The following is a 13,778-nucleotide window of genomic DNA, read 5'->3' as shown; positions in this document are numbered from 1 at the left end:
TGCTAGATTTTAGGCAATGATTATTAAGTTCCTTAAACATTATGCCCTGGGGAGAGTAGACCTTATGGGAGGACAAAGAGGTCCAAAAATTCCCCCCTGTGCCATCATAATCAGCACCACTGCTTCCAAGGGTGTGTGAGGAAATGCGTCTCTGCACTCTTACACCTATTGCCTTCTTCTGTCTGAAGGGAGCCCACTTCTGTCTGAAATAAATGAAGGTTCATTCAAAGCTCCTCTATTCCTGTAGTAGGTGGGCATTTTCACTGTATTGGCATGGGCTCCTTGCATGGTCTCGGGCAGGTAACTCCCAGCGCTGTTTGTGTAAGTGTAATTGTCTTCAATGCAGGTGGAAGAGGCATGGATGGCAGGGGCATGATACAACAAGGCATGGAGCGCAGAGAGATGGAAGAGAAGGACATGGAGCCCACTAGAGGCAGGGAGCCCAGACGCATGGAATATCAAAGCATGGAGCGCAGAGAGAGGGACGTGGCGCCCACTAGAGGCAGGAGAAAGATGGGAGAGAGGGACGTGGCGCCCACTAGAGGCAGGGAGCCCAGACGCATGGAATATCAAGGCATGGAGCTCAGAAAGAGGGACGTAGCGCCCACTAGCGGCAGGGGAGAGATGGGAGAGAGGGACATGGTGCCCACTAGAGGCAGGGAGCCCAGGGAGCCCAGACGCATGGAAAATCAAGGCATGGAGCGCAGAGAGAGGGACGTGGCGCCCACTAGAGGCAGGGGAGAGATGGGAGAGAGGGACGTGGCGCCCACTAGAGGCAGGGAGCCCAGACGCATGGAATATCAAGGCATGGAGCTCAGAAAGAGGGACGTGGCGCCCACTAGCGGCAGGGGAGAGATGGGAGAGAGGGACATGGTGCCCACTAGAGGCAGGGAGCCCAAACGCATGGAAAATCAAGGCATGGAGCGCAGAGAGAGGGATGTGGCGCCCACTAGAGGCAAGGGAGAGATGGGAGAGAGGGACGTGGCGCCCACTAGAGGCAGGGAGCCCAGACGCATGGAATATCAAGGCATGGAGCTCAGAGAGAGGGACAGGGCGCCCACTAGAGGCAGGGGAGAGATGGGAGAGAGGGACATGGTGCCCACTAGAGGCAGGGAGCCCAGACGCATGGAAAATCAAGGCATGGAGCGCAGAGAGAGGGACGTGGCGCCCACTAGAGGCAAGGGAGAGATGGGAGAGAGGGACGTGGCGCCCACTAGAGGCAGGGAGCCCAGACGCATGGAATATCAAGGCATGGAGCTCAGAGAGAGGGACAGGGCGCCCACTAGAGGCAGGGGAGAGATGGGAGAGAGGGACATGGTGCCCACTAGAGGCAGGGAGCCCAAACGCATGGAAAATCAAGGCATGGAGCGCAGAGAGAGGGACGTGGCACCCACTAGAGGCAGGGGAGAGAAGGGAGAGAGGGACATGGTGCCCACTAGAGGCAGGGAGCCCAAACGCATGAAAGTCATGGAGTGCAGAGTGAGGGACAGGGCGCCCACTAGAGGCAGGGGAGAGATGGGAGAGAGGGACATGGTGCCCACTAGAGGCAGGGGAGAGATGGGAGAGAGGGACATGGTGCCCACTAGCGGCATGAGGCCCAGAGGAATGGAATATCAAGGGATGGAGCCCAGAGGGATGGAATACGTGGTCAAGGTGCTCCCTAGAGGCATGAACTATCAAGGCACACAGCCTCATGGAATAGATCCCAGAGCCATGAATTATCAAGGCATGGAGCCCAGATGGAAGGAATACATGGTCAAGGTGCTCCCTATAGTCATCGTGCCACCCAGAGCCATGAATTATCAAGGCATGGACCCCAGAAGGATGGAATTCTTAGTCATGGTGCTCCCTAGAGTCATGGAGCCACCTAGAGTCATGAACTATCAAGGCACACAGCCTCATGGAATAGCTCCCAGAGCCATAGAGCCTCCCCAGGGCATGGAACCCAAAGGCTTGGAGCCAACGACTGGAGAAATTCAAGGTCCTGGACCTTTGAGCAAGGCAGCAACTGATCTGCAGGAACCTCAACAGGTATGTGGAGTAACCATGTGCTGTTTCATTTTCCCCAATGGGTTCCTAGACACATTCTTGGTGCCAGAACATGAACAGCCTCATAGGGTCATGGCCAGACGATTGGTATATTGATTTATTTCCCAATGGAGATGGGAGTGGGTAGGTGCAATTTTCATCATTACCCCCATCCTTTTTTGTTCCTGAGCAGCGGGGGGGGGGGGGGGCTACAGAGGTTGACCTATCACTTAGATATGACTCTAGGATGGGGAACTTGCATCCCTCCAGGTGTTGCTGGACTCCAGCTCTCATCAGCCCCAGCCAGTTTGGCCAGTGATTACTGGGGGGGGGGGGTGTCCATGTCACAGATGCCCAACTTCTGCCCTGAAAGAAAAGGCAAACACTCTGGCAGGCCCTGCACCTTCAAAGCAGAAAACTGCTCGCAGTGCAAAGGCTGAAACCCAGCAATGAGAGAGATCATTACAGAGAGCTAAGTTCCTAGCTTTGGAAATTGTATCAGGGATTTCAGGCAAGCTGTCATGCACCCTTCTGCCTCTGTTGCCCGGTACTCTACTGAACTTTCCCCAGCTGTCAACATACCTCTCCTTTACGTGATGTTGGCAGGAAAATCCATGGATTGGACAAAGGAGCAGGAGTGGCACTTTATTTCTTTTGAAGTGGTAGTCAGAAGTTAAATTGCCTCCAGTGATGGGACAGTGGACCATGTCCCTGTGTGCTTTTCTAATCAAATAACTGCCCTTTATTTTCCCCATGCGTGTCCCCCAGCTCTTAGTGTCCAGAGGTAGTGCAGCTAGTAGTGTCTGGAGCTGTTTTCAGACACCATGTGAATGTTGTCCATGTGAACCACATGATTGAGGAGGGGTCAGCAAACTTTCTGAAATCTTCCTTTGTGTTTACAGGTGGTCAGCATGCCTACAGCAGCAGCAGAACAAGATGTAGGCATGCCAGGAGCAAGCGAGCAAGCAGACAGCCAACCTGAGGGCTTCAGTCCTGGCCAAGATGAAGAAGAAGACCTGGATAAAGATGACGTAAGCCAAACAATGTTGCCTTCTTTGAGCTCTCTATTAAAGAGGCAAGCAGCAACAGTCTGCAGGATGGGGTGGCAGCGCTTACCTGACCCATCACAGGTGAGGTCAGAACAGTGCAAAATGCACTGGTGGGGCCAATCCTGTGGTCCCACCAGTCCCCCACCTCATGGCCCCCTCCCTTCCTGTACTCCACAGTGGCACCAGTGACAGAAGGTCAGTTAAATGCTGCTGGCCAGTGCTGGGGGGCAATATCACTGGCAGTAGCATCAAGGTCTTTTCAGCAGCTACCCCAAAGCTCTGGAATGAGTGTGGTAGAACACATCCCTCTAATATGTTGATGTAATGTGCTTTGCAGATCTTTTCAAACTAGCTTTTAGAGTGTAATATGCTGTCCTAATATGGGGGGGGGGGTGTTGCTATATAACTTGTGTATAATAAACTATGATTTCTGAAATAAGAAAAGAAATATGAGCAGCAAGAATTTCACCACTGATTCCAATTAGAGTGCAGGTGATTTGGGGTCAGATCAAAGGTCTATTTAGTCCAGTGTTCTGTTCTCACAGTGGCCAGCCAGGTGCCTTTGGAAACTCCACAAGAAGGAAAAGAAAGGTGTAGCACTCTCCCACTCACAATCCGGCAACTGGTACACAGAGGTAGGCTTCCTCTCATCCTGGAGGCAATATAACCCTTCTTGCTTAGCTTACCCACTTCTTAACATGGGACTGAAATGGCCCGCTTGAGTCTCCTAGTGGTGTAGCAACTGCTAGCACGTTTGCAAAGGTAAGCAGGGTAAGTCTGGTTTCAAATGGGATGAGGGGCTGTGTGTTGAGATTTCGACTAGATGACCCTTGGGATCCTTCCCAGCTCTACAATTCTGTGAATCTGTGAATCTCCAGTTCAGATGCAATTTTCAGCATGGTTATTAATGCTATGGTTATGTGGGGGACAGAGGGAGAGAATAAGTTACCACTGTTTAATAACCACTCTGAAAAATCCCGAAGAGATTACCGTCTTTTCTACTGAAAAAACATATTGGTCTGAAAGCATCCTTATCAGTTTCTTTCATCTCTCCATAGGCCGAATGCATTGACGAATTCCTCAATATGACGGACGAAGAGTTGGCTAATTTTCATTCAGAGGAATGGCTGAGCATTTTCGAAATGAAAGACGATACACCGAATGGCTCCGACGTCGCCATGGGGTAAGAGGGGAGCTGGGCACTACAAAACATCCTAAGACCGTGCCAAGCCCAGCTTGGATGGCACTTGCTTCACAGTCTCACCCAGTCGATCATCTCATTAGCAAAGGCTGTGCTAGTTAATGTACTCCCATTGCCTTCTTTTTCCAGTGAACAATCAGTTATACTAAAGGGCAGAATCCAGCACTTATTTCTCCTGTTCAAACCCCCTTGAAATGAAGGCAGGTGTACAAACACCCCCATGCCCTCATCTTCAGCTGACCATTTCAGGGTCTTGGAACATTGCACCTTTGGGGGGAAAGGTTGTGCCCACAGTCCCAGATTTCTATAAAGGGTCGGCAAAGAGGCACAGTTCTTTAATATGCCTCAACATGTTTCTCTAGCACTTCTAGAAGACCTTCCATATGAAGAAAACTGTGCTGAAAAAGCCAAAGAAAAACAATGGTTGAATGGCAGGCTTGGAAGAGCACTCAGAGGCATGCTCACTGGCAACTGCAAAGTTGCAAAAGATCTGATGGCAGGTGTAGCCAGCAGCCGGACATGGAGCAAGGCACCATTCCTTACTCCAAGCAGCTCCAAACTGATGCATGCCCAACCTTTAAACAGCAGCAAACTGCCCTCTCAGTACCCTTCATAGTCCCTAATTGGTCTTTTGCCCACAAAATCCCTCACAAATGTTCGCCAACTTCTCTGCAGTTTAGCTTTTGCTGCTTGTTCTATTAGTGGTCCATATGTTGAACAGCTGTTTCTCTTTCTCCTTTCAGGGATCTGTCCGGCTGAACTCAACGTTTAGGTGATTCTCAGCAGTAAATTGGTGTGATGGGAGCCTAATCCATTTTGTTAAAGAACTTAATTCGTTCCGGAGGTCCATTCTTAACCTGAAACTGTTAAGCACCACTGAAACACCACTTTAGCTAATGCCGCCACGCCACCGGAGCACGATTTCTGTTCTCATCCTGAAGCAAAGTTCTTAATCCAAGATACTATTTCTGGGTTAACAGAGTCTGTAACCTGAAGCATTTGTAACCTGAAGCGTATGTAACCCGAGATACCACTGTAGAATCCTTTTGAAAAATGTCTAACCAAATGGCATGTTGAAGACAGCATAGAAAATGGTTTCTACACCCATCCTATGTCTAACCAGATCAGTACTGAGGGGAAGGGGGCTCCCTTCCCCTTGTTTATCTTACTTCTCCCATCATTTTGTTTACTTCCTTGAGTTTCAATTAAAAATTGGGTTTGACTAAAACCGTGTGGCTTGTCGTACATCTGTATTGCACTTGCTCCCCCAGTCACCTCATCCTCCCTTGTAGATCAAAGCTTAGCTTACGTCCCCATGAAAGCATTCCCACACATTCTGCCTGTTGTGTCATCCCCTCTGCTGCCCAATTATTTTTTTCAGAGGCACTAGATTAAAATTCTCCTACTCTTATCTAACCAGCAAAGTAAAAGCTGATCCAGACAAGGAACTCCTACAGCACTCCTGAAAAATGGGGCAGAATAGGACTTCTTTATGGACTGCTGAGGAAAGTTTGTTCCATGCTGAGGAAAGTTTGTTCCATGACCACTGAGGAGGATCTGCAAAGTGTGTGCCCATTGTGTCCTAACATGGCATGTTATCAAGAGGACCCCGTCAGGGCTAGAGGACACTCATTCCCTCCATTCATGCACATGCGTCCACCAACACAGGGAAGGGGGACCTTTGACCCTTCCAGTGTTGGACTGCAACTCCCATCATCACTGGCCATGTTGGCTGGGGCTGATGGGAGTTGAGGTCCAACAGCATCAGAAGGGACACAGTTCCCTCACCACAGCTCTGAAGCTTCTGAGGCCGGTTAACCCAAATCTGCAACATGAGACCCACATTTAATTTCAATATGTTCTCCCAAGAGCTAAGGTGACTACATGCTCACAAGATTTTTTTTGTGTGAGAATGTGGCACCGGACCATTTTGTCCCTGGACAACATCTAGCATGCAAAACAAAAAAGGATTCCCATTTATGCTTTCCATCATCCCCTCTCTCATTTATTTTTTAAAACAGAAATTCAACATACATTATGATATACAAGCCCACAGATTCCTGGTGTTGAAGACTGATCTCTAAGTCAGGGGTAGATAACTCATCTTCTAGATGCTGTTGGACTACTGGTCCCATCACTCCTTGCCATTGGCTACGCTGCCTAGGACTGATGCCAGTTGGAGTCCAACAGCTGGAAGGCCACAGGTTAGCCACTCTTGACTAGGTTGTGTTGTGCTTCTCACAGCACAAGCCCAAGACATTTGGGCACCTGAGGCGAACCACAAAATGCCCCTTGCCAGGGAAGAAGGGTTGGGTGAAGATCTACACTGGGAACAAGGAGGGGAATCAAATGGACTCCCCCCCCCCCATCATAGAGTCTTTGAGAATGGGCCCACTTTGCATCACGACAAGCAAGTGAACAGTCCAGGAGACTACAGAGGTCAGCCCCTGCTATTTTCTCCCTAGGGGTGGGAGACCCCTCCCATTCACCAAGAGGACACAGCAGCGGCAGCATGTAGGGGGTGTTGCCAAGGAGGCAGCCGTTCTGGCCTCCAGGGAGTACACCACAGCTGTGTCTGCCACCACGGTTGCAGCAGCACTGAGCAATGCATTTCTTGGAAGCTGAATCTGCTGCCCCTTGGATCTTGCCACCTGAGGCAGTTGCCTCACCTTCCCTCATGGGGGGGGGGGGCAATCCCAGTTCCCTGTAGAATCAAACAAGTCTTTCCCTGCTGCATATACCTTTCCTGGGACACCAGCATCATAGACTGCACACAACCGGATTAATAGATCCTTGAAGTCCATCTCTCAGCAATAAAACAATTCCTCATCAGATTCCCTCTCTGTGCTTTTTATGAAGTTTGCCCTTGCAAGGGGCATTTTCTCACTGGAGGAATCCTTTCAGGGGACAAAGATCTCCCTGGCAGGCTGATTGCTTTAATACAGTGTGCAAATGCATATTTAGTGTCTGAATTGATTTTTGGCCTTACCCATTAAAGGGCAGTGCATGGGAGGTATCAGCTCTTTAACTGTGTTAAGAGAGAGCATTACAGTTCTGAATATTTAGCCACAGAATACATTTTTCAGCCATAGGATTTCAAACTAGAGATTCATGTCCTGTGCAGATTAAGGAAGGATCAAACATAGAGAATGCAGTGCATTTCAGAGTCTCTTTGTTAACAACTTGGTTTTTCAACTGGCAACTCCTTTAAAGCCGAGATGAAATAAACCAGAAACTGCTGGTTTATTGATGGACCATTAAATCAGGAAATTATTTATTTATTTTATTTATCCATTTATTAAATTTCTATACCGCCCTATACCCACAGGTCTCAACATAAAATGACATTATAAAATGACAACATAAAATGGTAATATAAAAACACAAAATACATAGTAAGAATAAAAACAAGGACAACCCAATAACACCCCCATCTCCTACTTGAAAATGTTTGTAGTCTGCAGCTTTTGCCCAAAGAAGCATATTGGGGCAAGGGTGGGTGTTCCGGCCAAAACAATGCCATGCAGAGGTGGGAGTCTGGGTCAAGCTACAACAACAGCATTTGGCAGCATTCAGGTCCACAAGTTTGGCCAGTTTCTGGCTGCAAGACGTGCTGGGGAGGAGTGGTATTCCTGTGCTTGACTTAAAAATTCTCTTTATTGAAGTAAAACTGGACGTTTCTGGGATCTAGGCTGGAGTGTTGATGGCAGTACTTTTGCAGAGTCTTAGCCAGGCTCTCTGGGCCACACAGAAACACACCCACTACAGACCTGCAAAGCCCAAGGAAGAAGCAATTAATGTCAGGAAACAAAGGTTACTAATGGATTGCTTTGAGGTAAGGGAGAAGGGAAGAATAATACGCAGCAATGTTGTGCAAGCTGAATCATTCCATTTAGATGACAGAATCTGGGTGTCATTTCTGCCGAATTCTCTACAAATGGGAGTAACAGAAAGGAGATCTGTATGTACAGTGGTACCTCGGGTTAAGTATTTAATTCGTTCCGGAGGTCCGTACTTAACCTGAAACTGTTCTTAACCTGAAGCACCACTTTTACTGACTGAGACTGAACTAATGGGGCCTCCTGCTGCTGCCGCGCTGCCGGAGCACGATTTCTGTTCTCAACCTGAAGCAAAGTTCTTAACCTGAAGCACTATTTCTGGGTTAGCAGAGTATGTAACCTGAAGCGTATGTAACCTGAGGTACCACTGTATAGCTATGGTCTCTGCTCCGACAACCTGGGTTGACAACACAGCAGCAGACCTTACCTGGGATGGGCGGCTGCCACCGCTGAGAATTCATTGCTCCACATGGGCCTCCCAAAGAAAGTTTTCTGCCGCAGGCCCGTCACCATGTCGGTGGACCTGTCAAAGTTGACCGCTGCGTGACCAACCTAGAAAAGCAGCAAAAAATTGGGCAGGCCTCACAGCAGCTGCATAAATATTTCATACAATTTCTTAAAATTGACCTTTCAGCTGCTTTCTGATGTTCATGCTAACGGGCTAAGTTATGGATCTCAGCCCAGTAGTTTTCATGGAATATTAAGTCTGGCTGTACATATTCCAGGATTCTGCCCTTCCTTCTGCTGCCAGGGGTGTACGAAGGCAGGTGTGGGAGGGGCAGCTCGCCCCTGGTGCCACCCTGGGGGGGGGTGACAAGATGGCCCACTGCCTCTCCCCCCCCAGCTGTAGAGCAGCTGAGGGCACGCACACGGTGCCCGTATGGGTGCCGCGCATGCACAATCCTGCCCTGGGGGCCGGAGAGGCTTCCTCTGCCATTGTCTGCTGCACAAACTATAGATGCTTGGCCCCTGGGTATCTGAACAAGCACTCTGCTCCCAAAGGAACCTGCCCAGGCCATTTTCTGAGGCTCTGCTCCAGAGGCAAGGGGCTGTGGAATCACTTTTAAGGAGGAAAGTTTGTGTGGATTATGGGAAAACCAGCTTCATATAACCAACATGCTTAAGTCTAATTAATGCAGGAAGGGGTTAATAGCACAGACTAAGCTGTTCTGCCAGGCTTAGATGTGTCCACTTCCCCTTACCATGGGAGGAACTAGGTAATCAAGCTTTTGGTGTCCCCTAGTCTACCTGAGAAGCTCAGCGGGTGAAGAGGTTTGAACTGGTTGCTCCTTCTTTTAGTTCAAGTTTATTGCGGCCAAAGCCAGTGACACTAAACACCACAAGATCAGACAACAAGAAATCAGCAACAACTTCAGAAAAGAAAAAAGGTTACACAAGGGAACTTCGCAGTGTGCCATTCAACAGAAGAGATTTACGCTTCTTAATTACTAAAGTGAAAATTTAGCCACCTCATATGATATTGAGCTTGAGGAATCTTCCAGGAGGTATTTTCGAAGAATTTCAGGGGAGGATTCCAAATAATATTGAAGGGGTATAAATTTTGATAGAAGCGGTAAAATAAGTTGAACTCGTTCTTCACTATAGAATTCGCAAGATAGAAGAATGTGTGTGACAGATTCTACCTTATTAGACATACAAGGGCAGAGACGCGCATGCATTGGAACCCGCGTGAATTTGCCGTACAGCACTGCTGAGGGCATTGTCTCAAAGCGGGCTCTAGAGAAAGCCCATCTATAGGCTTCGTTAGTGATGTTAGTTAAGTAAGGGGCAGCTGCAAAATTAGGCCAAGCTTTTAAACATCTATACGTCTCTGGGAGTAGGGCGCCTTCTTGTTGTAATTCGATATCATAAAGTCTCCGAGTGATAGTAGCTTTTGCCTTGTTCAGAGTTCCAATAAAAAGATTTTCAGGGTTTAGGCCAATTTGTTTGATCTTGTTAGTTATTTGCATAAGCCAAGGAGGATAGGGAACTGCGGCCAGGAAGCAAGGTAATAGACCCTTAGGATTGTGATGGATTTTCAGCCAGAGGGATATTGCTTGTTCCCAGACTTTTAATTCCACTCTGGGCAGTCCTGCCTCTTGCCTTAAGACTGCATTAGGTGTACACTTAGGGGTAGCAAATAATGATCTTAAGAATTTAGATTGTACTGTTTCAAGGGTCTTAAGGTTGGCAGAGGGGCTAATTTGAGAGCCATATAGAAGTTGGGCTAAAGATTTTGCCTGAAAGACTGTTAGGGCCATCGGGAGGAAGCCAGCTCCTTTCTTTCTGAATAATCTAAGGATAGCATTTGCACTTCTTTCTGCTGATATAGCTGATGTGGTCAAGTGTGTTGAGAATTTGGCATTATAAGAAAAAGTAATGCCTAAGTATTGGAAGGTCTTAGTCTGTTCAATGGCGTTTCCCTTTACGCTCCAATTATCCTTCCTGAAGGAGCGGTTAAAATGTACAATTTTGGTTTTGGCAAAGTTAATTGTTAACAGTTCAGTGTTACATTGGTCACTAAACTTTCCTAAGGCACGTTTCAGACCCACTTTGGTTTGGGAGAGAAGAACAGCGTCATCCGCATACATTAAAATTGGTACTTTTCTGCCATTAGAGAACACAGGGGGGTGGGTTTCAATTTCACGGCAGCATGTGACCAGGGAGTTAACATAGATGTTAAATAGGAATGGGGCTAATAGGCATCCTTGTCTAACTCCTCTTTGGACTGGGATTTCTCTAGAGAGTCTGCCGTCCTGTGCAAGTCTTATCTGGAGGGTATTGTTCTCATGAAGCTTAATCATCAGAAGTAATAACCTTCTGTTAATACCCATATTGGCCAATTTGGCCCAGAGCCTGCTCCTGGATACAGAATCAAATGCTGCCTTTAGGTCCACAAAGGCCGCATATAATGACTTTTTCCAATATTTCGCATACTTATAGACAAAGTAATCTAACACTAAGCAGTGATCAATGGTGGAACGTCCGGATGTAAACCCTGCTTGTTCAATTTCTAGCAAGTTATTATGATCTAACCATTCCCATAATTTTAGGCATAGATGTTTTGTATAAAGTTTACAGATCACATTCAGGAGACTAATTGGTCTATAATTAGATGGATCAGAGGGGTTGCCCTTTTTAAATATGGGAACAATTATAGCTAGTCCCCAATCTTTAGGGATTTCAGTTGTCTTATCTATATATGAAAATAGATTTGCAAGGACCGGGGCCCACCAGTTTATTTGCGCTTTCAGAAGTTCAGCGACAATGAAATCACTTCCTGGGGCTTTGCCAGATTTCATTTGTAGAATTAGCGAAGTGATTTCAGTTTCAGATGTTGGGGGCCATGGTGTATCATTATCTAAGGGGATGTTAAGCGGCGCAGAAGGACGATGTTCCCTAAACAGCACTTTATAGTGCTCTTCCCATGAATTTGCAGGGATTATTGTGCCCTCATTAGGAGCTTTGGTTTGACTGGAGATAATTTTCCAGAAGTTGGAATTGTCTTTTTCTATTGACGCTTTTATGAGGGCCTGCCAGATGAGAGAGTCTGCGGTTCTTTTTTTGGTTTTTAATAACTCTTTGTAGTTCTTTTTTTTAAGTTGTAACTCCAATTTAGTGATAGGGTTAGGATTTTGCTGGAAGACCTTAAAGCATTCCCTGAGTATAAGTTTTGCCTGAGTGCATTCGTGGTCAAACCATTTTTTGTTGGTAGGGGAGTCATTTTGGTTAGATCTTCTGGGTCTTGACAATAACGGTTGGAGTTTTCGGATTAATGTGTTATAATGGTCAATTGGGGAGGTCTCTTCAGTGTCGTTGGAAGTCAGATCAGCCCAGAGGAGTTGACCTTCCATTGATTGTGTCCAAATACCAAAATTGTTATTAACATAAGGGGACCATTTAATTCTGGATCTGCCTATTTGTTGTAAAGCGCTAGGATCAGGAGTCTGCGGGGCAAGCCCACATCTAGAGGGTTCCCAAAATTCAGTCCTTTTAAGATTTAGGGGTAAATGGTCACTTTCGGTTCTTATATCTACAGTAAATTCAATATATTCATCGAAGAGTTCTTGGGAGACAAGGATGTAGTCAATAACAGAATGCCTTAAGCCTGACCAGTAAGTAAATTGGCCAGGGCAGTCCCCCGAGGAGAGGCCGTTTAAATAACAAGGTTTAATCTAAGTGCCATTAAAAAAATTCTCAAATTCATGGCTGTTGCATGCCATTCCTGCATTCTGATACTAATAATTTAGGAACTTTCACCATTTTGTAACTAAGCTTAGTTTTACAGCCTGTGCAACTATTCTGAAGTACAGAATAGACCTTTGGAGAGTTTGTTAGTAAACTATTTCTTAACTTACCACACGTGTGGTCTTTTCCCTATGCTTGGGGAAGAGGGAAACTTTGGAAAGAAACTTTTTAGGGAGTGTTTTGGAACTCGCTTTAAAGAGCACATTTTAAAGCTTTACAACCTATATTTCCATGCTTTACTTTGCCGCATGTTTTGAAACTTTAAATCTCTGCTGGGGTTCTCTCACCAAAGAGTACTTGCAGCTTCTCCTGCAAGTTCCAAAGATCTCAGAAGTCAGCTCCGCAGTAACTTGAAACAGGGCTTTTAGTGTGGCTGCCCTTGTAAGCCTACAGTTTATGCAAGGGTTCTGCTCCTGGGAACCACATGCAAACGTCCAAGCACATAAAGCCTGGAAAACACCTTAAAACAACCCATAAAAAAACCCCAAAAAATGTAAAAAACAAAAACAAAACCCTGCACCTCCTCTTTCTCAGATCACCTCTGACTGCTTGCTCTCTGTGCTTTTGCAAGGCCCTATCTCACTCTCCGTGGGACGTGGGTGGCACTGTGGGTTAAACCACAGAGCCTAGGACTTGCCGATCAGAAGTCGGCGGTTCGAATCCCCGTGAGGGGGTGAGCTCCCATTGCTCAGTCCCTGCTCCTGCCAACCTAGCAGTTCAAAGGCACGTCAAAGTGCAAGTAGATAAATAGGTACAGCTCCGGCAGAAAAGTAAACGGCGTTTCCGTGCACTGCTCTGGTTCGCCAGAAGCGGCTTAGTCATGCTGGCCACATGACCCGGAAGCTGTACGCCGGCTCCCTTGGCCAATAAAGCGAGATAAGCGCCGCAACCCCAGAGTTGGCCACAACTGGACCTAATGGTCAGGGGTCCCTTTACCTTTACCTTTACCTTTACCTCACTCTCCAGCTCCAACTCTCTGACAATGCTCAAACACACTCCCAAGGTGAGTGAAATGGCTGTTGCCAACAGTTGTGTTCCATTCTCCCGCCTCCCAACGTTTTTCAACTGTGTATTTTGATTTTCTCAGAATTTTCTTTCTTTCTTTCTTTCTTTCTTTCTTTCTTTCTTTCTTTCTTTCAGATACCTGTGTAGGGATGCCATCGCATAACAAACGTGATTTTAAGTTGCGGGCTTACTGCATTGATATTTCTCTCTGAATTCTAGTAAATATTTCCAGATTTGCGTCAATACATTTTATGCAAATCGAACCCATCTTTTATCGGCTTTTTTTGTGTGTGAAGCTAATCCTCTTTTGGGGGGGCAATGCACAACTGGCCACCCTAACCTCCGGCTGTCCTCGTATTGTTGGATTTCAACTCCCATCAGCTCCAGCAGCGGACAGGGATGATCAGA

At 46.9% G+C, this 13,778-nt stretch overlaps 2 protein-coding genes across 5 annotated transcripts in view; one reads left to right on the top strand and one right to left on the bottom strand.

Annotated features, from left to right (window-relative positions):
• Nucleotides 1-676: 676 nt before the first annotated feature.
• On the top strand, nt 677-5,483 carry CSTF2 (cleavage stimulation factor subunit 2). The gene is made up of 4 exons (XM_080990162.1): nt 677-2,031; nt 2,931-3,059; nt 4,136-4,260; nt 5,022-5,483. Exons 1-4 carry the CDS (start codon nt 682-684, stop codon nt 5,035-5,037), a joined length of 1,620 nt encoding a protein of 539 aa, XP_080846288.1. The 5' UTR covers nt 677-681; the 3' UTR covers nt 5,038-5,483.
• Nucleotides 5,484-7,576: 2,093 nt separating this feature from the next.
• NOX1 (NADPH oxidase 1) overlaps nt 7,577-13,778 on the bottom strand; it is a 42,792-nt gene continuing 36,590 nt past the window's right edge. For all 4 annotated transcript variants that reach the window (XM_080990490.1, XM_080990491.1, XM_080990489.1 and 1 more), the window contains 2 exons: nt 8,545-8,669; nt 7,577-8,048 (listed from right to left, as the gene is read on the bottom strand). In XM_080990490.1, the coding sequence (XP_080846616.1) occupies nt 7,922-8,048; nt 8,545-8,669 (252 nt within the window). In that variant the 3' untranslated portion in view covers nt 7,577-7,921. The remainder of the gene's footprint in view (nt 8,049-8,544; nt 8,670-13,778) is intronic.

Source organism: Podarcis pityusensis (genome assembly GCF_964106645.2).
Source record: "Podarcis pityusensis genome assembly, chromosome: Z".
Taxonomy (NCBI): Eukaryota; Metazoa; Chordata; class Lepidosauria; order Squamata; family Lacertidae; genus Podarcis; species Podarcis pityusensis.
Note: the sequence above shows the minus strand (reverse complement) of the source record. Positions and strands in the feature narration are given on the sequence as shown.

Excerpts from the sequence above, each read along its gene's own strand:
- CSTF2 (XM_080990162.1), top strand. The coding sequence starts at position 682 with ATGGAAAATCAAGGCATGGAGCGCAGAGAGAGGGACGTGGCGCCCACT. Across the intron at positions 2,032-2,930 it reads ATCTGCAGGAACCTCAACAG|GTGGTCAGCATGCCTACAGC; the intron begins GTATGTGGAGTA and ends TTGTGTTTACAG. Across the intron at positions 3,060-4,135 it reads AAGACCTGGATAAAGATGAC|GCCGAATGCATTGACGAATT; the intron begins GTAAGCCAAACA and ends ATCTCTCCATAG.